General features: G+C 39.7%; 2 protein-coding genes across 3 annotated transcripts; both read right to left on the bottom strand.

Annotated features, from left to right (window-relative positions):
- Window positions 1-77: 77 nt before the first annotated feature.
- LOC137610377 (probable ATP-dependent RNA helicase DDX17) lies at window positions 78-8,390 on the bottom strand. Its single transcript, XM_068337989.1, has 13 exons — window positions 7,997-8,390; window positions 7,663-7,819; window positions 7,460-7,556; window positions 7,239-7,372; window positions 7,072-7,137; window positions 6,526-6,667; window positions 5,884-6,044; window positions 5,555-5,727; window positions 5,171-5,281; window positions 4,870-4,931; window positions 4,715-4,774; window positions 1,148-1,384; window positions 78-1,065 (listed from the first exon to the last, which is right to left on the bottom strand). Exons 1-13 carry the CDS (start codon window positions 8,044-8,046, stop codon window positions 620-622), a joined length of 1,896 nt encoding a protein of 631 aa, XP_068194090.1. The 5' UTR covers window positions 8,047-8,390; the 3' UTR covers window positions 78-619.
- A 362-nt stretch (window positions 8,391-8,752) lies between these two features.
- On the bottom strand, window positions 8,753-20,282 carry LOC137609305 (transmembrane protein 184B-like). 2 transcript variants are annotated; one of them, XM_068336265.1, is made up of 11 exons: window positions 20,190-20,282; window positions 19,833-19,905; window positions 16,974-17,207; window positions 15,350-15,515; window positions 14,060-14,150; window positions 13,850-13,925; window positions 13,451-13,542; window positions 13,020-13,189; window positions 12,067-12,261; window positions 11,661-11,687; window positions 8,753-11,056 (listed from the first exon to the last, which is right to left on the bottom strand). In XM_068336265.1, the coding sequence occupies exons 3-11, from the start codon at window positions 17,205-17,207 to the stop codon at window positions 10,827-10,829; spliced, it is 1,281 nt and encodes a 426-aa protein (XP_068192366.1). In that variant the 5' UTR covers window positions 19,833-19,905; window positions 20,190-20,282; the 3' UTR covers window positions 8,753-10,826. The 2 variants fall into 2 exon arrangements, with proteins under 2 accessions (XP_068192366.1, XP_068192367.1); XM_068336266.1 differs by lacking the exon at window positions 11,661-11,687.
- Between the last annotated feature and the right edge of the window lie 105 nt (window positions 20,283-20,387).

Consider the following 20,387-nt stretch of genomic DNA (forward strand, 5'->3'; position numbering starts at 1 on the left):
TGGACAATCGACTTTCTATTCCCGCTAAATGACACTACTACCCAAGGTTTGTGTCAAAGATTTCAAGGGTTCAGTGATACATTGAAGAACTTTATTAAACAGAATAAAAACAATGAGACTTGACCACACTGTTAACTGAACACATCAAACTAAGGGTGGAGGCCTCTAAGACCCATGAAATCAAGATAGATGTCAAAGGTGATATAAAAGAAGAGAGGCTATACTTCAATCGAAATAAAAAGTCTTTAAACCTACTTTTCCTCTAGATACACTAGTTTTTACACAAGTGATTTTTTTGGGATTACATTTCAAACACAAAAGCAAAAATGTCCAAATTTAACATCAAAATGCTATTCAAGAAGTAATTTTAGCACCTACCTTTAACCTTTACCTAAGGGTAAAAGCAAATACTGTAGAAACCCTCTAGCAGCTCAGGACACCATACAAAAACAGCATGCTTGTACAAAAAAAGGTTCTCACTCTCAAACCTGATGACAAACCTGGAGTTTTTGTCAGACTGAATAATGACTGAAAAAGTAAAAGTGAACCGAGTTTCGTTGAAGAGAATTATTCTCCGTAACCCAACCCGCTCCTAACTGCTGTCCATTCTGAGATGGTATTACTTTCTGTTTGACGGAGCAGCAAATTGGAATGTCGCGTGTCCCATCAGCCCCAGCATGGGCTGGGGAGGGTTAAACTGCTGAGCCATCAAAGGCTGGGGGCCAGATGCAGGAGGTGTGGGCTGTCCCGCTACACTGCCCCCCGACCCAGAACTGGCCCGTGAGCTGCTGTTGTTATTCTGGTACTGGTCGAACGAGTTGGAGTTGGAACTGGAGCTGTAGCTGCGTCCGTCCCTCCCACTGCGATCTCTGTTGTAGGAGGAGGTGGAGGAGCGATCCCCGTCCCGCCCCCCTCCGCTACGGCTATCCCGGCTATAGACGCTGCTGCGGCTTTCTTTGGTGCTTCCACCCCCACCCACTGAACGCATTCGTCTGTCACACTCATCCTGGTACATGAGGTTGGGATTGTTAGAGTTGGAGCTGCCACGGAAACGGGAACGGCCACCTGTGGGAGAAAGCAGAAAGTAGAAAAGACAACGCTCCAAATTCAGAAGTCAAAATAGATAGAAAATGGAAGCGCCCCTCACCTCCTCCGCCTCCCCCACGTCCCGAATCGACCAACTGCAGTAGTTTGGGGTTGATGGCCTGCCGCGCCTCCTCCAGCACCTTGATCAGCTCGCGAGCCTGGCGGAGGTTCCCTGGAGTAAAGAAGGTGTAGGCGGTGCCTTTGTTGGTGCTGCGCGCCGTGCGACCGATTCGATGGATGTAGTCCTCCGATGAGTTGGGGTAGTCATAATTAATAACAAACTTCACATCCTCCACATCTTGAGATTTCAGAGTTGGTGTGATGGGGTTGAAAAAAACAGAAACACAAGTCAGGATAAAACTAACACTGGTGTAGAAACAAATCTAGTCCATGAATTTCTAGGTTTCTTTTGTCAGACAGACAATACCAGACACCCAGAGGCCTCTCAAAGCATCACTTACCTGTGTCAGCTCTTTGCACATGTTTGGAAACTCTTTACTTACCATGCCAATAACTAAACAGGGATCAACAATCTGGTGCAGTAATAATGTAGTTGCACACATGCAAGAAAATTATGTGCAGCCAAAGCTGCAGATCTGAATAAAGTGATGGAAAAGTTAGTGGATTACCAAATTATGTCAACAATGTATAAATAAAAAAACTAATTTAAGAGATCTTAAAATTAAATCTGCCACGTGATTTTTGTGTAAATAAAAGATCCAACAGAGATTACTGATTGATGGTTTTAACAATTCATTGAGGAAAAACATTCCTTTTTGCAGAGGCTAGAATTATCACCTCGTGGCCCTGTGCCCCCAGACAACTGGTCATGTTAAAATTTAAGTCTGGACTTAATGTGAAGACTTTGAAATCACAATAATGACATGCATGACATACTGTCATCACATCAGGATGATATTAAAGGAGTGCAGAGGACTGATAGAGCTTTGTCACCTGAAGGGTAACAACAGTAAAACCAATGATCTTGACGAACCACAATGCTTTCAATTTGAATGTTGCTGCAAAGACGCTACAAATCCTTTTTGCATGGATAAGTCACAAGCAGAGAAGACCCTTCAAGCCACAATAGGTGTGAGGTGGGTACCAAAGATCGCAACCTCTCCTGTTAATGAGGCAGTGTTTATTAAAAGATCTTGCTTAACATTAAAGCCTTAAAGCCTTCTGATTTATGAAAATAAAATGCCATTATTTTATCCTGTTGGACATCTGGGCTGAATGTCATCACTAACCTATGAATTCTGAAGATCTGATCAAACACAGACAAAGGTCAATGTGACCTTTATCTGTCATCACCATGACAACTGACAACGTAACGCCTCTGGCCGAGGCTGTCACCGGCGCAGAGGCAGACAGATTCAGGAGTTTGATTGTGGTTTAGAGAATCAAATGAGATTACATCCAATTTTTTTAAAAAATCTGCTGAAAACCAATAAGTGGTCTGTTTCTCATTACAAATGACAAAGGGCTCAGGAAACTGATTCGAGGAAAAAAAGGACTGATTTTGGAAGCAAAAGCAATGAGGACTGGTGGAGAAATGGGGAAAGGGCATTGAGGTCCAGTACTTACCCTGTATCTGAGACATAATGACGGCTTACAAAGTCACAGCTCTGTCCCCCTATCCTTCACCAGTCCTGGGAGGTCTGCAGGGGTGAGAGGAGAACCTACAGGACAAACCGTCCCACCTCACCACTCCTCCACAATTGCCTCGGCCGGAACCCCGGCTGGACTTTGATAAGATGCTGATTTTATCTTAACCTATTTTATCTGTGCCTCTTCACCTCATTTTTTTTATAGCTGAAAGGCATACAAGGAGCAATTTTTACTGGATTATTTGATGTGAACTTAAAGAACTTTAAAATCTTTTACATCTACAAAAAAAAATCTAAAATTAGAGGGGACGCAGTGACAACTACCTTCTTATCACGATGTAGGGTAACTGAAGAGGTAGGTTGGGATAACAATGAGCCCTGCTATTACTTTAGTAATAAGAAACAGACACTAAGGAGATGATGGATATGATCTGAGAGGCTTCTGCCAAAGGATTTGAGTCGTGACAGTTTGTTTTAGTCCTGATGGACGAGCTGGGGAGTTTTTCCATAGGCTACACTACTGGACATAATTTGTAAAATGGCCAAAGTGTCAAAAACCACGGCGGTTGAAAGGCTAACAATAAGTAAATATGGGGATGGGGAGGGGAATAAAAAGGAATGAGTTGAAAAAATGGTTTTAAGAAAATACAAAGCTGAGAAGATTGTATCAGACCAAGAGAGGGGTGGGGGCACAGATGAATAGAGAGAAAGAGGGAAACATTTAAGACACTAGCAAACGAGGGACAGCAGGTGAGGCATGAAGAAGAGCTGTGATTTTGGAGAAAGGAAGAAAAATCGAGTGTAAAGGACAGAAAGGGAGGGAAATCGATCTTAGAGAGGTGGCTCCTCCAGGCCAGGACTCCTGCCAGCCAGGACCAGACATGACGTCCGCAGAGGGAGAGGTCGGCCGGCACAGCCAGTGGTGGGGGGTGTCAGGGGCTGGCATCAGCGGGCAGTTCAGAGGGGAGCCTCCAACACAGCCGTCCATGCCCGACTACTTCCTGGTAGTTGTCTTTTTCTCTGTCTTCTTGTAAAGCACTGTGTCTGTCAGCTTAACATAACCTAACCATCGTCTATCAGAGTGCTTTAACTGCAGAACCAATTTTGGTAAAAACCAAAAAACAACAAAGAAAAAACAAAAACAAAAAAACAACTATCATCAAAAATTTCTAATTGGGAGTGAAAAAAACATCTCCTCACAGACAGACAATGAAAGCTTGTTGAAAGTCCCTGACTGAGTTCATTAGTCAGTAAAGGTGATGATGGCATGGTGAGGGGAGCCCACCCCCCTCTTTGCCCTCTTGCCTGACAGCCGCCCCCGACCCTATGATCAAATTTGGAAGCCCAGCAGCATCCCACGATCGGCCCTCCTCTCCTGTCGTCCAGGCAGCCAGTGTCCTGGAAAGAGGGGGATTTTGTTTGTGGGCTCTATGTTTTCAGTGGAGATGGCTGTGTGGGACTGAATAATCAGGCCGTCTCTCTCCTCAAGTCAGCTTTCGATTTGTCATGCCTTGGTCCGGCTGCAGGCTCCCGAGGGCCTGTGTGCTTCTAGTTGCCGGAGGAGAGACTTGGAAACAACAAACAAAAACAAAATGAAAAGAAAACAAATGAACACAGAATTAGGTTCAAGTTTAACTGCCATTCTATAAGAGGCTGCTTCACTTGCCCCATCGATTACATCTTCACACGACATTCAACATCAACCATATTTTCACTACTATTCTGTTACTAAATGGAGCAAAAAGAATCTTTACAGGAAACCCAGTTTTGGATGTGGAAAAACTTCATGATTATGCATTTAATCTGAAAAGCATCACGCATTCTTTGAAAGAGAAGCAAACCTGTATGTGCTCGCTGTTGACTTGATTAGAAATGTACTGTAAATTAACAAGTAGAATGTGATCACTATTAAAAATTACTGTTGCTGTTATCATACAAATTTGATGGTCAAATATCCTGTGTGTGTGTGGATATACTGATGAAACGGTTTGCTTTTCACTTGAGCACACAGGACATACCCAAACCACGTGAGGCCACATCGGTAGCAATGAGGATTGGAGCTTTACCACTACGAAATTCTGCAAGATGAGACGACAAATAGTTGATTAAAAGCTGAGCATCGTCTTCAAAACACTAGTCACTGCTGTTCAAATGTCAGTGTATTTTTTTTAACCTGACAACACCCAATCTCTCTCTGGTTGGCTCTTGTCCCCGTGAATGCACATCGCCGGCCACCTATAAGATAGCCAAGCAGCCCATCACATAAATAACCATAGAATCCATTAATACCACTGTGACTTTAATTTTGTATTCTCAATCACCTTGATCAGCTAAGAAACATGGGGAGGCATGATGTTAACATCCCACACACCAAACTGTCTAAATCTAAAATTACAGGTGCTGCATTAATTACTTTAGCACACGAGACATTTTGTAGGGTGTGGTGTGTAACCACAGCTGTGTCACACACTCACCCATCTCGTCTCATCCTGCGTGTGAGATCGTCACATCGCTTCTTGGTCTCCACAAAGATAATGGTTTTATTCTCTTTCTCAGCCATAATCTCCTCCATTAGCTGAATTAACCTGAGGACAGAAAACAAAAGAACAGTATTTATACTGGGTGCCTACTTCACTAAATACTTAAGAGAATAGTAAACATGACCAGTCTGGCTTTAAAGGAGGCGTAAATGAGATAATTTCAAAGAATAAGGTGCAAAACCAAAAAAAAAGGAAAAATAGAAGAAGACGGAAGTTGGTCAAAAATAACAAAAAACAAAAACAAACAAAAAAAAGCCCTAACATGTACAGTAACCACACCAGGACTGAAAAAGATGTGTTTTGTAACGAGCTCCTCACTTGTTGTCCTTCTCACTCTCCATACAGACATCAACTATCTGAAGGATGTTGTGGTTGGCGCTGAGCTCCAGGGCTCCCACATTTATTTGGACAGAGTCTTTCAGAAAGTCCTCTGCCAGCTGTCGAACCTCTTTAGGCCAGGTAGCGCTCCACATTAGGGTCTGTCTGTCAGGCTAGCCAAGGACCACGGAAAATAAAAGAAAAACAAGCAATGACATTTAATTCTTACTTGAACGAAACATTACCTAGAACTTATAAAACAGGAAGTTCCACAAAATGACAATATAGATTCTCTTAAGACAAATCTATGTACTGTATATTAGCTTTACCCTGATCTGGTCCACTATTTTGCGAATCTGTGGTTCAAAACCCATATCCAGCATACGGTCTGCTTCATCCAGAACAAGGTATGTGCAGCGTCGCAAGTTGGTCTTTCCAGACTCGAGGAAGTCAATCAGACGACCCGGGGTTGCGATGCAGATCTCAACTCCTATATTTAGGAGTTATATGCATGATTAAATGCAGGCTGAACCAATGTCTTCTGTATCCAAATCGGAAGGAATTATCAACTATACCCAGATTTAAAGTAGCCAATTAATTTTTCCATTTGTAACATTAAAAACACTGAATTAACAGTGGCACTGTTTTCAAGATGCACTAACCTTAAAGCCCTAACCCACATAAGAGTGATATGGATCGTTTTGTTTCATATAATTAGCTCCATCACTCTATTGATATATTTAACTTTGCATGGACCTGTTGGTTTATTTGCTTATGTGAAGTTTGGAAACAAAAGCAAAAGAAAATATTACACTGCCATCTCTATGACTCATCTGAGAAGTCAATGGAAGTTGCAAAAACTGATCTAAAATCATCACTCATCGGCCTGAATAAGTAATAATAATAATAATAATAATAATTTGTTAAAAGCCTTAAATAAAACAGTTTTCATACAAGTAAGCAGCCCTCACCTCTCTCCAGGTCTCGGAGCTGAGGTCCTTTGGGAGCCCCCCCATACACACACGTGCTTTTGATACGTGACGACTTTCCGTAGTCAGACGCCACCTGCTGGACTTGCTGCGCCAGTTCTCTTGTGGGGGCCAGAACCAAGCACTGCAGGGTAAGAGGCAAAGACAGTTTGTTGTAGCACCATTCTAACAAAAAGTAGTTGAGTGTTTCATAGGGACACAGAAATACACTAAAATAATACATGGAGAACATTTTAAATTTTGATTTACATAATTTACATAATTTCCCCATTGTGTGGACAAATAAAGTGGATTTAATTTAAAAGCCTGTCAATCCAAAATAACCAATCAAATAACTTAATAGTGTTTTAGGGCCTAATTAAATAGAGCTAACAGTTGTAAAAGTGAGATATATTTCAAGTAATTTCAGGAGTGAACATGTTCCAGATTAATGTACTATTATACATTTCAATGTTATATTTGGATGGTTTTAAATATCAGTCTTGTCTGCTCTGAAGCAGACTAAGATCATCCTTTCTCTTCACATACAATGGGTCCATCTCCACGCTCCAAGTACGGCTGATGATTGATGTGCACAATAGCAGGCAGGAGATACTGAACAAAGACAAAGGTGAGAGGGGTGAATTATATTGCTGTGTAATTAACCAGTATTTTATCTTTGTGAACACATGGATAGAGGATGGTATGCATCTCACCGCTAAGGTCTTCCCAGATCCGGTCTGAGCAATGCCCACCATGTCTCTACCGCTGAGGGCCAGAGGAAAACCTTGTGCCTGAATGGCCGTGGGTTCTTTGAAATTTTGCTGCCTCAGTACATCCATTACATATTCTATGGACAGGTGAACATATTCTGATTACTTCAACAATAACATTGGTTTAGTATTGTCGTGTTTTTTAGAGTCCCAGTTTTGCTTACGAGGAAATTGTGCCTGATGGAAGTTGGTGACAGGTTTTGGACAGCCTGAGCCACGAACAGTTATTTCTTTCTTCCTGCGATACTCATCAACGTCAAACTGAAAGTGCAGCAAGTAAATGTATGGAACACCACAGACTTAAAACCAGCATGCATAAGCAAATGTCAACATGGAACACATGCATCAGGCCATCAGACTGCTGTACCTGGCTCAACCTCTGCACTTCCGAATGTTCCGTATAAAAGTTCTTCTCAAATTTGGGAAGCTCATCCAGGTCCCATCTCTTCTTTCGCAGACGCTCACCAGGGTTCCCAAACTTTCTACCTTGGGGTGGGCCGCCTCTGCTGGACCCAAAACGAGGGCTGCTACAACACAAGACAAGGCAAACATTGTGTAGTTGGGTAAAACACTTTCTTTCTTTATTATCGTCCCATATAAACAGTTGGGAGCAAAATTTTACATCCTTCATTGCATTTAAGGTCCATTAAAAAAATTAACAATTTGATAGGAATGAGTTTGTGCTAACAATAGCCGCTTACCCTCTGTCACGCCCACGGTCTCGGTCTCTGTCTCCATACGAACCTCTCATGTTCACGACACACACTCAGGTGGTAATTCAGCAGCTATTTGTGTTGTCTTTTATCTGTGGGTCGTTTCCTCGGCGGCTTTTGGAGTCCTGCTAATGGCACCTCTTAGGCCTCAGTGGAAGACTGAGTCAAACCTTACGCGCTCTTTTCAGAAAAAGTTCGTTATTTTGGATCATTAATTTGGTAAACAAACTGTCGCTTGCATGTATGCTGGATGAAAGTCAAATACCGTACCAGGCGACACTTCTGGTGGATGAATTAAAGCTTAAATCGCAATGACATGATAACAACGCACTGTTGCGTTGTTGTTGTTGTTATTAGCATAGCGCTCAGCCGCCGAATAGAAGCTTCTGTGATTGGCTAGTGCTCCGGAAGTCCCACCTCCCGAATGCGATTGACATCCGTGTGGACGAAATGAAATCTCGAAATCGTCTTTTTTTTTTAATGGAATTTTACAACTTTATTTAATTGATAACGACATAAACGATGCAGATGAATGAAAACGAAACTTATAAATAAAATATTCTTCTACTAAGTGTCTCCAAACCATTATCAAAAGAATAATTTGTCTGAATTGTCTGAAAATGGCACTGGCGTCGTGCCCGGAGTGTCCCCCGCTTCAAGGCCTATACCGCCGAGATAGGCTCCGGCTCTCCGTGACCCGCTGCGGCGGATATAGCGGTGGTAATCTGAAGATGACTGACTGACTGACTGCAAATATCTTTTATTTCCTTTTCCACACCAACAGAAACCAATACAGCATCAACACTTCAGATATTAACAATATTCAAATGAAAACATATACAGAAAAACAAAACTGAAGAATATATATATATATATAAAAAATTAAACTGAAGCACAATCCCAAGCAATGCCATTTGAGTAATTATCATGAATATTTCACAGTGCCTTGCTTAACTCTATATACAACTTTCCTTTCTGGTATAATATTTCCTTATTTAATATATTCAGCTTTGTAAATAACACCAAGTTTTAAATCACGTGGTATCAATACAGTATATCAAATATAATGAATGAGTATTAAAAGCAATGAATTTCACTTTTTAAACAGCAGTAAGCTGACGATAACTTATGGAACAAAGTCAATCCAGCCATTAATTAAGATGCAAAAGTGATGCAAGTGTAGGAGAAGATGGTTGGTAGAAATACAAGCAAGAAGATGCAGCTGGACATGACTTTTTAACAAACACTGATTATTCTGCTGAATGTGATTTTCACTTCAGGGGTTTGACAGCGTTTTTTTAAAGGATGTACATCAGTTTGGATGCCATATTCATCCTGCCATTTATCATTCACACATTCAGTAGGCTTAAGAGTCAGTGTGTAAGCACTTTAAACAATAAAAGGAAAATGGTGATCATGTATAGAGGCACCATCACACCTACTTTTGTTTGCTGAAAGCATCTACTCCACTTTTATACTGCTGTGCTCTGTCATAAAACATTTATGATCACAACCACAACCAAGTTGTACACAGTCCACTGCTAAAGCACAAAACGAACATCAGTTGTTAATCATGAACAATGAACTCAAATGTTTTTGTATCATTTGGAAACATAGAACCAGAGAATGACTGGCCTAAAAGTTTTTACCAGTGCTGACACATTTTTTCCTTTGTAATGACCAGCAGCCTCACTAAATACATGTAGAGAGGTGACACTATCATTAACAATACCAGCAGAGGCAGGTCTGTTCTGTGCTACTTCTAACGTCTTAATTGAAGACTACAATCCATAGCACATTACAGCTGGGTTGCTCTGCAGGGAGCTGCCTCTTCCCTAGGCTTTGTGGGTGTTGTCCTTCTGCTAGTCTGACTGACCTGCAGCTGTTCCCTTACAAACAATCATGCAGTCATACCATGAATGAGCAAATGAATGACTCACTTGTTTATATGAACTCAAAACACAGAATATTTAGAAGATATCTAGAATCGCAATTTGTCTGACCGGATATACCTTCAAAGTCTGTCAATTTAAAAAAAGAGAAAAAATTCATATGTATCAAAATGAATCCTAGAATTCAGTGGCTTCTAAATAAATTCTACATCCTCAAACTGTATATCCCACTAATTAAAACAAAGGGTACTGTGCCCTTTATTTGGCAAAGTTTTGGTATGAGGCAGAGTTGGCAGAGGGGTGAGGAGGCCTATGGATACAGAATCAATATAAAAAAATGAAGAAGGCCATGCGAATCAAATCAAGATGGCACTTATTTGCTGTAGCATACATGTAATATCTGTTAGAATGTTTTTGTTGTGATGTTTAAAGTGCAGCATAAATATGCTATATCTATATCGAGAGAGAAAGATAGCTATATATATATATATATATATATATATATATATAAAATTATATATATATATATAAAATTATATATATATAATTTTATACACATACAGTATACATAGAGAGAGACACAGAAAGAGAGAGGCACAGTTACTGTAATTATATCAATCCATTTTCAGTGTAGGATTATGGATATGTTGCTTTTGTCTGTAATGGCCTATTTGATATTAATACAGATGACAACTTGACCGATCAATAAACTAATGTTTAAACATCTTAATCACCCAACAATTTTTAACGTATTCACCACCTTTGTTGTGCTCCCTTGTCTCATTTTGTAATAATTATTTCACCTTTCTCCTCGTAAGTAACACTCACTCCCTTCCTGCAGTCTTCCATTTAAGGTAGTAAGAAATATCTAATTTGTCACATATCTGATAAAAATTCTGAACAAGAGAAAAGTATATTTTTCAGTTTTAGAACTCATCGTCAGAACTGAGCAGCAGGGTCTTTTCGTTATCCCCACGGGTGCTGAGGTTACTGTGGCTGCGGGAGAGGGGTGGGCCGCCACTTCGCTCCAGTGTGGACTGCTGGGTGTACTGCTGATAAGCTGGGGAGAAGTTATGAATGGCGTCTTGGACCATGTCACCTGGATTCATGGTCTCCTTTAGGCTGCTGGATATGCTCTTCATTGGAGCGCAGCGACCTGTAAATGGGGTAGGAAGTTTGAAATTTAAAAAAAAAACACAGCAGGATAAAAAGAAAGGGATATGAGAGTGAAAGAGTGATGGAAATGAAACTGTTTCCGAAACAAAGCACTGAGTTGTAGCCAAAAAAATGAATAATGCAAAATGGGGCCTTTTGAATACAACTGTTCTCTGAGTGACATGCAGATAATAAAATAAAGCAAAATGGTCAAAAGCATATTGTAACATCAAAGGATTTATCAAAAGGCTCTTGTCTGAAAAATGCATAACAAAACTAAGCAAGTGCTTATTTAACATAATTTTATTTGAATAATTAAAATGGATTCTGTTCATCAACAATATTTTTGATGCAGATTTTCTACTGTTAGTCCACAGAGGCAAAGACACAACACAGACACAGAAATTAAAAAACATAAAAATTCAATGCCTGAATGAAATGACAGCAAAATATTTGGACACTAAACAAGACAGCCAAATGAAGCCAAATACAGCAAAATATTCATAAAATAGACATTTAACTCCAATGAAACACAAAAATTCAGAACAAAATCAAAACACTAAAATACACTGCTGTAGATGAAACAGAACCAGCATCAGACCTACCGTACTGTCCATAGATAGGAAATGAGCCTTTGAGTGCCGCACAGTGAAGAAGAGAGAAATGACAAAGAGAGACAAGGAATACAAGAAAATCAAAATGAAATTGAAGGGAGAGAAAAACAACGCACAAGAAAGAGAGACTCATAATAAGTTAGAGAGAGAATCAAAGTCAAAAGGGCAGGACACAAAGGCTGAGGTTAGAGCAGTTCTGTCAAGCTGCAGAAATCATCCTGGATTTATATCAGTTAAAAAATCTCAGAGCACAAAGATTAGAATTCACTGTGTACCATAAAGTCTGTCTTTCTCAACATTGACTCATTTTGGTTTGTTTTTTCATTTTCAGCCCCAACAATACACCATAGTCTGGAAACACACACACATACCCACACCCACACCCACAAACACTCACCATATGAGTCCAATCTTTTGTCCATGTAGACCTTGTAAGTAAAGGCATGACGCAAAGCAACAGCAGCAAAGAACATCTCAATGCAGATGATGAAGTTCTGGTAACCAGCAGCGACCGTTCCCTCACCCACAGAGAAGTCAGCTGAGCTGATCTGAGGGATGGCTCCACACTTCTCCAGAATGGCAAGCAGCATCCCTGAATCATACAAAAGAGAAAACATGAATCATTGTTTTCATTAGTATACTTGTCTGCATGGGAAAAACCTGACTGGAGAACCTGACATTGAACAAAAACCCCATAAACTAAGTTAATAGTATAACAGACATGATCCATGTGATAGAAACATAATAAGCTCAACTAAAAAGGGTTGTTACTATCATGTTACTATCATGTGATACTATCATGTCCCACCAGTAGGGAGCTCCTAAGCATCACCAATTAGCACAAATTGACATTAATAAATACTGGTACAAAACCATACAGGCCATGTAAATAAATGACAAATAATAAACAATGTGTAATATATTCTTTCCCCCAAAAATATGGTAAAATCCTTAGAATCACATCTCCAGCTTTGTCCCTATAAAAGTACCCAAGAAGAATTTAGACAAAGCTATCTTTTAACAGCATTATATAATCTTGTTGCATCAGCTAGAGTATTCAGGCAAGATGGGATCGATTAGTAGACTTCCTTGATTTATCCTGGAAACTTCCTTTAATTGTCCATAACATTAGGCATAAAAAACCAGACTAAACTTCCTTGCGACTCGTCCTGTTAGGGATCGCCATAACGTGTCATCCTTTATCCATTTTAGATGATAATTCATATTTGTTTGACAACGTTTTTTATGCCGGATGCCCTTCCTTTAGCATGCATGCAAAGCATGATGTACTGATGTACATTAAAATATATCCAAATAAACAACAGTGAGTATCTATCTACTGGTTCTTACCTTGCCAGAAGGAGAGAAAGATGACTGACTTGACCATGAAAAACTTCAGTACGGGGTTGTATGGCACAAGCAGTTCACGTGTAGCGAAGTAGAAGAGAAAGAGAGCGTAAAGGGACAGACTGACAGAGATGTTGTAGATAATGGTCACATACAGATAACCACTGGCCACGCTGGAGAGGAGGGAAACACAGGAGAGAAACATACTTTAGTTGTGGCAGCACATGAAACATAGGAACTGTTAACATTTAAATTAAGGTATTTCTTTCTAGTTATCTAAGGACTCAACAGTCTTTTTGAAAAGATTACTGCACTCAGAGGTTTTGTTCTTTGAAGACTGTTTAGACATTTTGGGTTGATGTGAAGTTTTGCTGAAGTTGGTCAGAGAAGATCATGCTATGAATGATGTTAAATAGGTTTTGGTGTTGAATTACTTAAAGTCTCCATCTCTGTATTTCCCAAAGGCCTGCAGAATGACAGTGATGACTGCCATCAGAGGTTTCACCACACAGAATTGAAGAGTTGCCTGAGGAAGTGAGAGAGAGAGAGAGAGAGAGAGAGAGAGACAGAGAGAGAGAGAGAGAGAGAGAGAGACAGAGAGAGAGAGAGAGAGAGAGAGAGAGAGAGAGAGAGAGAGAGAGAGAGAGAGAGAGAAAAATCAAGCTTTAAAAGTTAAAAGATTTGGACATTGTCACATAGAATGGAAATCACATAAATGCAACAGTGAATCTCAGTGGTCTCAATAAAACATGCATGAACGACTAGTCGACTGTGTTTGGTCATCGATGCTGAAAGCACTAACTTAAACATAGATAACACCCTGAGATTTGTACCTGTTTGCAGAACCTGAGAAAACCAATGGAGTATGTCTTCCCCCACAGACAGCATGTCCCATACACACAGCTTGACCTGAAACAGAACATGAAAATTTATACAGGTCAGAACTGTTAGTATTCAGTGCAGTATTCAGCTACTTAGTGATTATTTATTCTCAAATAATTTTATTCGAATAAAACAACAAGGTCAGAGTGACCAAGACTTACTCAATGGGTTTCCCTCTGATCTCAGCCATGATGGCACTTTCTCCTCCCAGGTACTCATAACACAGACTCAAGAAGTTGTAGATGACAAAGGCTATAATGACACACACAGAAAAGAACTGCATTGGTTTTCTGGGTCACCATTGGTGACAATCTGCATTTTGGTACTGGGGTAAGCGTATGGTATAAATTATAAAAGATGGTCCAGTTGTTAGGAAAATCCAAATCTAGAGATCTCCTATAAATCATATCCAAGATGAACCAATCACGTCACTTCTTTTTCTAGAAAGTGAAAATATGAATTAAATTTATAGCTTCAGAATAGGTCAGACGTAAGAAAGCAACCTATCTGCACTTACAATAAGGCTCTTCCAAGCATTTCTTGTTAATCTTACTGGGGGGGGGTTTGGTTCTTTATAACAGGGAAAATACAGATGCAATACTGATAGAAGCTCCTGCTCGGTTATACTGTGCTGCTAACACTTCGTGCAACTGTTACAGATGAAGTCATGTTTTTCCTGATTTTGTTTCAGAACTGCTGTCCTTGTAATTGCAAGACAGAAACATGATGCATTACCATCAGCAGGTTCAGGAATGACTTACTAATGGTGTGAGTGACCCATTAGCTTAACTATCTTAACATCTAAACTTTGTGTGTTAGTTGATAGTCCAAGCAACAATAAAAGGACAACTGTTTAATGTTTAAAATGAATGTCATTTTTGCCCTACTATAGATTAAAATTTAGCACTGGCAGGACGAGCATCCGGGTAAAGTGCATGTAACGATGGAATAATTATTATTACACAATCTGTCATTAACATAACTATGGCTTATTGTGCACTTTCCAGGTTTATTCTTCAATTCTGCATGAACACTAAGGGAAAGTATATGTGATTTAAGGATTATAAACTGATAAAATAAATGAAATAAAGAACAAGCTTATATGTGAGATGCTTTCATGAGGATAGGTACACTTTCATACAGTTGCTAAGAGACAGGATTTCCCTACCCTGCGATCCCACGAGGCCATGGAGACATGAGAACAAAGATGGCAACCTTTGTAATGAAGACACTGCAAAGGCCATCTGCCACTGAGGTATGGCAACACATTAATTCTTACACCCTTATTTGTACTGGGAGTGGAAAGACACATTAGAACACAAAACACAAACTCTAACTGCTGTGGTAAAAACTGGTGTGCTGTTTGCCTGCCAAATATTGCAGTGTGTAATCTAACCTGTTGTGAAAAACGCTAGCATTCAGGAGATTGCACCATCTTTCTATCCACCTACCTTCATAGCAGTCCCGAACTGTGTCGAAATACACATAATACTCCTCATTAGTGAAGAAAAGAAGGCTGAGCCAGGAGTCAAAGGCATAGATGGGAACTATGAAGAGAACCCTTACTATGTGCCTCTGTTCATTTGGAGAACTGTAGTATCGTAGATGCATATAGATCTAAAAAAAAAAAAAAAAAGTAGAGAGAAGGAATACGAGTGAAAACGTTACTCATATGAATTGCAAATATCAGTATTATAACAACAAAAAATGATAGATGTTTATCATTTTATATTTCAATGATTCCAGTCAGCACTCCCAAAGCCTAAAAGCAACATCTTACATCACACAGTAGTTCCTATTTGAATAAATTACATCCATATGTATTGACTGCGACTAAATGCAGTGTTCTTTGTAATTAGTTAGTTAGTGAGAGATAAAACATGATGATCAATAGTAGGCAATAAAGACAAGAAAATACACTGTAACATAGACATTGGTGTATAAAAATATCTATATAAGTATTAATTATACCGTTAAACCTTAGATTCAAAACAGAAACACATTTTTGTCACTATAACATAGACAAACATATTGTCAGAGGAATATTCAACAGCTTTGTCCTCTTGAAACCACATCACAGAACGTGGTGGATTAATGGTTTAGCTGACTAATTGCTGCCTCATAAAACCTGCATGTGCATTCTCATTAGGTGTAGTCTCTCTGTAAAGGTCAGAGTAAAGCTACATTTGTGTTGCCTGAGACTTATACTGTAGAGCTGTGTGTCTGAAGTGTTGTGCAGCAGTAAATAGGGTTGGAGTAATTGATACAGGGCTGTTATCACTCCTATTGAGACTAGCAGACAGCAGGAGGAACAGGGTGGGGCTTTGTCACCAGCACCTGTCTGCTCCACCCGACCCCTTTCCTCTTAGACAATGCCCCACATATCACATTTCCTGGCCCTGGTCTGTAAACAGAAATACACCTTGGGTAACACAACAAACAGTGGGTGACAACAGACCAAGCGAAACAGTGCACTCCGTTCACCGCATTTGTTGCTTGGTGACTGTCTTCCTCCTTTTCACACACACAGACACACACACACACTCTGTCTCTAGCTCACAACCATGCCGTGCCTCCCGATGTCGCGGGGGCCAGAAGCAACTGCTGGCAAAGGGCTCTTCTTGAATCTCGTATTTGATGTTAAGCAGCAAACAGTGGAGAAAAAAATCAATAATCTTAGCTTCAATGCACAATACATCCCATCTATTTGACGCTCAGTAAATGCTTTGCTGTAAACATGAGGACTGACAAAATACTTCAGTAATCAACCTCACTCAATAAACACTTGACTTGTGCTTGTAGGAAATAAAGAAAAATACATTTGGAATGCATTGAAAAGGGTTTAACGGTCACTAAAAACAGTGTAATCAACACAGCATTTGTCATTTATGAGAAATAGAATATTTATATTTAATTTTATTTATAGAATTTATAACAAACCTCATAACAAATCATGGCTATTTAGACAAAATTACAAGATTTGGAGACAAAGAAAATTAAACACTGAAGTTACATGTTCAGTTCGAATTCTCTGACCACAAGATCATCTACAACCTTCAAAAGTCAAGTCCATACCTGGTGACATGTGAGCAGAAGAGCTGTCCAAACAAAAACACCTGATATAGTTTGGGCAGTGGAGGTCATGAGGAAAATCGGCTCATCTGGTGTGACCACTGGAGCTTCTGGCTTCAGGGAGGAGTTGGATTCTTGAAGGGCCACAGTGGCCAGGGGCCCAGGGGCAAAGCCCACAGGAGAGTCATTCCCCAACCTTTGTGACAGGGCGATGTCTCGCTGCCACAGTTGACTCATCTATATGAAAATGTGTGATGAGATTTAATCAACAAAATAATTATAAATAAACAAATATATAAAGTATAAATACACATATAAACACACAGACACACACACATACAATGTCATTTTCCAGGTTGTACAGCCTCAATAAAACAATCAACATGGTATGAGATGCACAGGCCTGCCTGCACTGTCTAAGAAAGCTCAACTAAGACAACTTGTAAAACCAAAATCAGCTGATGTTTACAAAAGAAAACAGAAAAAGCATTTGAGCAAAGCTCAGTAGGATGTTGCAAAGATCTGCAGATCACAAGAGCATGTCTGGATAAACAGATTTAAGAGAGATCAAAACAAAGAGAGTGAAAAGGGGGATACATATGATGGGTGAGAGGCTGGTAAAGAAACTCAAAACCACACATTCCATCATATGAGGAGGAGGCTGGTTCACTCAATCACGATGAATCAGTTTGACACCAATGAGCTGATGGCTACTGACCTCGTTTCTCCCCCTATTTATCTATTTGTTTGGCTGGGAGCAGGAAATAATGTAGCTAAAAAAATGTGAATACAGTGATACCTCTACATACGAATGTCTCTACTTACGAAATTTTTTAATTACGAAATTTCTCAACAGGAAAATATTACCTCTACTTACGAAAGAAATTTTGACTTACGTAATGTAAAAAACACAGTATCGGCTGATACTTGAATAAAAACACAGTATCAGTTGATACTTGAATCTCCCAAATGTTCCTGAACGCAACATTCTCATAGCTGCTCTGCCATTGGCTATTACCTATTATGTATCTTCCTGGCATCCCATTGGCTAAGAGGGATTCCACTCCACTTCTGTGTGGAGCTAGATCAGTGCTTATGGAGTGTTCGGCATTCGGCACTCGACCCGTGAGGTGCTCTGATAGTTTTGCACAAATATAATAACTTTTTGAGTACGTATTCGCTACGGACCCCAAGAAAGTGAAGAGAAAGAAAAGAGGAAAAGACGAACAAAAGAGTTTTTTTATTCTTTGTTTTTTACGTTACGCACAACTCTCATTTATTGTGTAATAATCTAATCGTAACATGTATTTGTTACATGTTTTGATGCATTTTTATGCTTTATAAAACATTTATGTCGGAATTTTTGTGGGCATGGAACGGATTAGGGCATTTGCATGGAAAACGTGTCTCTACTTATGTAATTTACTACTTACGTAATTTCTTCCGGAACCAATTAATTTCGTAAGTAGAGGTACCACTGTACTCAGTAATATCAAAACAGGCGTAAGAAGGATGGGAGACAGTTTTGCTCTCTGTTAGCTCTGTATGTATTTGGGTGATTATGGTGGTACACATCAAATGGGGTCTTAACTTCCACATCAACCCAACAAATCCAAAAATGGTCAGCCTCTTCTTTTGCTATTTTTGTCCTACTTATTTATTTCTGGAGGGGTGACAGACATAATCAGAGCTCACAACATCAAAAGTCTCTACTAAGAGGCATTTTGTGCCACCACCTTCCTGATTTCATTACTGCAAATCTATCATCTCCAAAATTACGTCAATGTCTTGTATGGAAGATGATAATGTGATCATTTATGGTGAAAACTAATTTCAGAACTCCTGTGCACCAGCTAAATATAGCTTGGTGCTCACTGTGGTCATGAATGACCCAAACCATTTGCCATAGATTCCTCAATTATCTTGTGGCTGAGCACTAACCAGGCCCAGATAAATGTGCCACACATGGGAAAAACCCATGCAATTACTTAGACAAGTAAACTAGGAAGCATTTCAAACAGCACTAACCAGGAAAAAGAGGAATTACCAGTAAATGAAAGCACTGGATTTCACATATATACACTTCAGATCATGTTTAATACAGAACAATTGCTTAGTGGAACACCTCCTCATAACAGAAGAAGGCTTTCAGTGCAATTAACATTGCAAAGTCACTAAAGAAACCCTTATGTTTATGTCAAGATAAAATGTATTATATAGTTTAATACTGGTGAATCAGACTGAAAATAGATTGTTCATTCATCAATGTGCCTAATATATCATTCATGAGAAGGTGTTAAACTTAACATAAATAGAAAAAAACATCAAATTGTAGATTGGTGTGGGAGTATATCAGATAAATCTGTTCGTTCTTTCGTCAAAGATCTGACGAAAATCACAATAAATAAATCACCTAATAAATCAGAGCTCAGATCTTGGTGCAGACACAAGTGATGCAACTCAACAACCCTGCTTACTGCATTCATGCACAGATTTCAAAACATTCATTGTCCTTTGACCTGAATCGATCCTGCAATCTCGGTAAAAGATCATCGTCACACTTACGGCCAAGGGAGCGTTTTAAAACATAATGTAAAGCATCTGGTCAGTAAAAGGCAAATTATCAAAGACCACGACCACAACAAATCCCACAGAGAATGACGGAACAGGTTGCACCCTTTGAAATAATATGCTGCCTTCAATATGAACGCTGACATCATGTTTGGAATAAATAAAGAAGGATGAATATCTTAGTAATGCTGATATAGATCATGTAGTGAAAAGAGAAAATAAAAACAATTAATTGAAAATGGTTGCTACGAGTCAAAGCTCCTGACTCCATCTCGATGCTTTTCCACTCACCTCCTCTGCAGTTTGATCTGCGCTGCTGCGAATCAAAGCTTCAATTTAGCTCATCTGGACGCGACCGCACAGCCTTCGGAGTAAAAACAAAGTTAACTGACCATGCTATAATATTTAAATAATACGTTATTACTCATTGCATCCGTATCTGAACCTCGAAAACTCCTTTTACTGAGTCAAGTCTCGATTGCGGCTAAGTGCTGCTATAGCTAACGTTAGCCAGTCTGCCCAGCCTGTTCTAGCTTTCTCTTGCTTCTTCACGTAAAGTCAAAACGAATAAAATTACAAGATTTTCATAAAATAGACCAATAGCTATCATATGACAACATGTGTAGAAAACAGTTTGTTTTATCTTGCCATTTCCCATCCAAAGCTGAAGAACCGAGCACCGTTATTTCCTCATCACCAGCGGTCGTCCACGGCAGCAGTCGCAGCAGCTGCCAGCGAAACTGGTACTGCGCATGCGTGGTGTCTGACTCGGTTTGAACGTGATAGATTGGACGCTCCGTTGGATGCGTCGAAACGCGAATGTTCTTTAGAATAAAAACGAAATGA

The sequence above is a fragment of the Antennarius striatus genome, chromosome 16 (genome assembly GCF_040054535.1).
Source record: "Antennarius striatus isolate MH-2024 chromosome 16, ASM4005453v1, whole genome shotgun sequence".
Lineage (NCBI taxonomy): Eukaryota > Metazoa > Chordata > Actinopteri > Lophiiformes > Antennariidae > Antennarius > Antennarius striatus.

Coding starts and splice junctions, on each gene's coding strand:
- LOC137609305 (XM_068336265.1), bottom strand. CDS start 17,207: ATGAGTCAACTGTGGCAGCGAGACATCGCCCTGTCACAAAGGTTGGGG. Junction 11,688..12,066: donor CAAAAGATTGGACTCATATG/GTGAGTGTTTGT, acceptor CGGCACTCAAAG/GCTCATTTCCTATCTATGGA. Junction 11,057..11,660: donor TCCTATCTATGGACAGTACG/GTAGGTCTGATG, acceptor CCCCATTTACAG/GTCGCTGCGCTCCAATGAAG.
- LOC137610377 (XM_068337989.1), bottom strand. CDS start 8,046: ATGAGAGGTTCGTATGGAGACAGAGACCGAGACCGTGGGCGTGACAGA. Junction 7,557..7,662: donor AAGTGCAGAGGTTGAGCCAG/GTACAGCAGTCT, acceptor CTGCACTTTCAG/TTTGACGTTGATGAGTATCG. Junction 1,066..1,147: donor ACGTGGGGGAGGCGGAGGAG/GTGAGGGGCGCT, acceptor TTTCTCCCACAG/GTGGCCGTTCCCGTTTCCGT.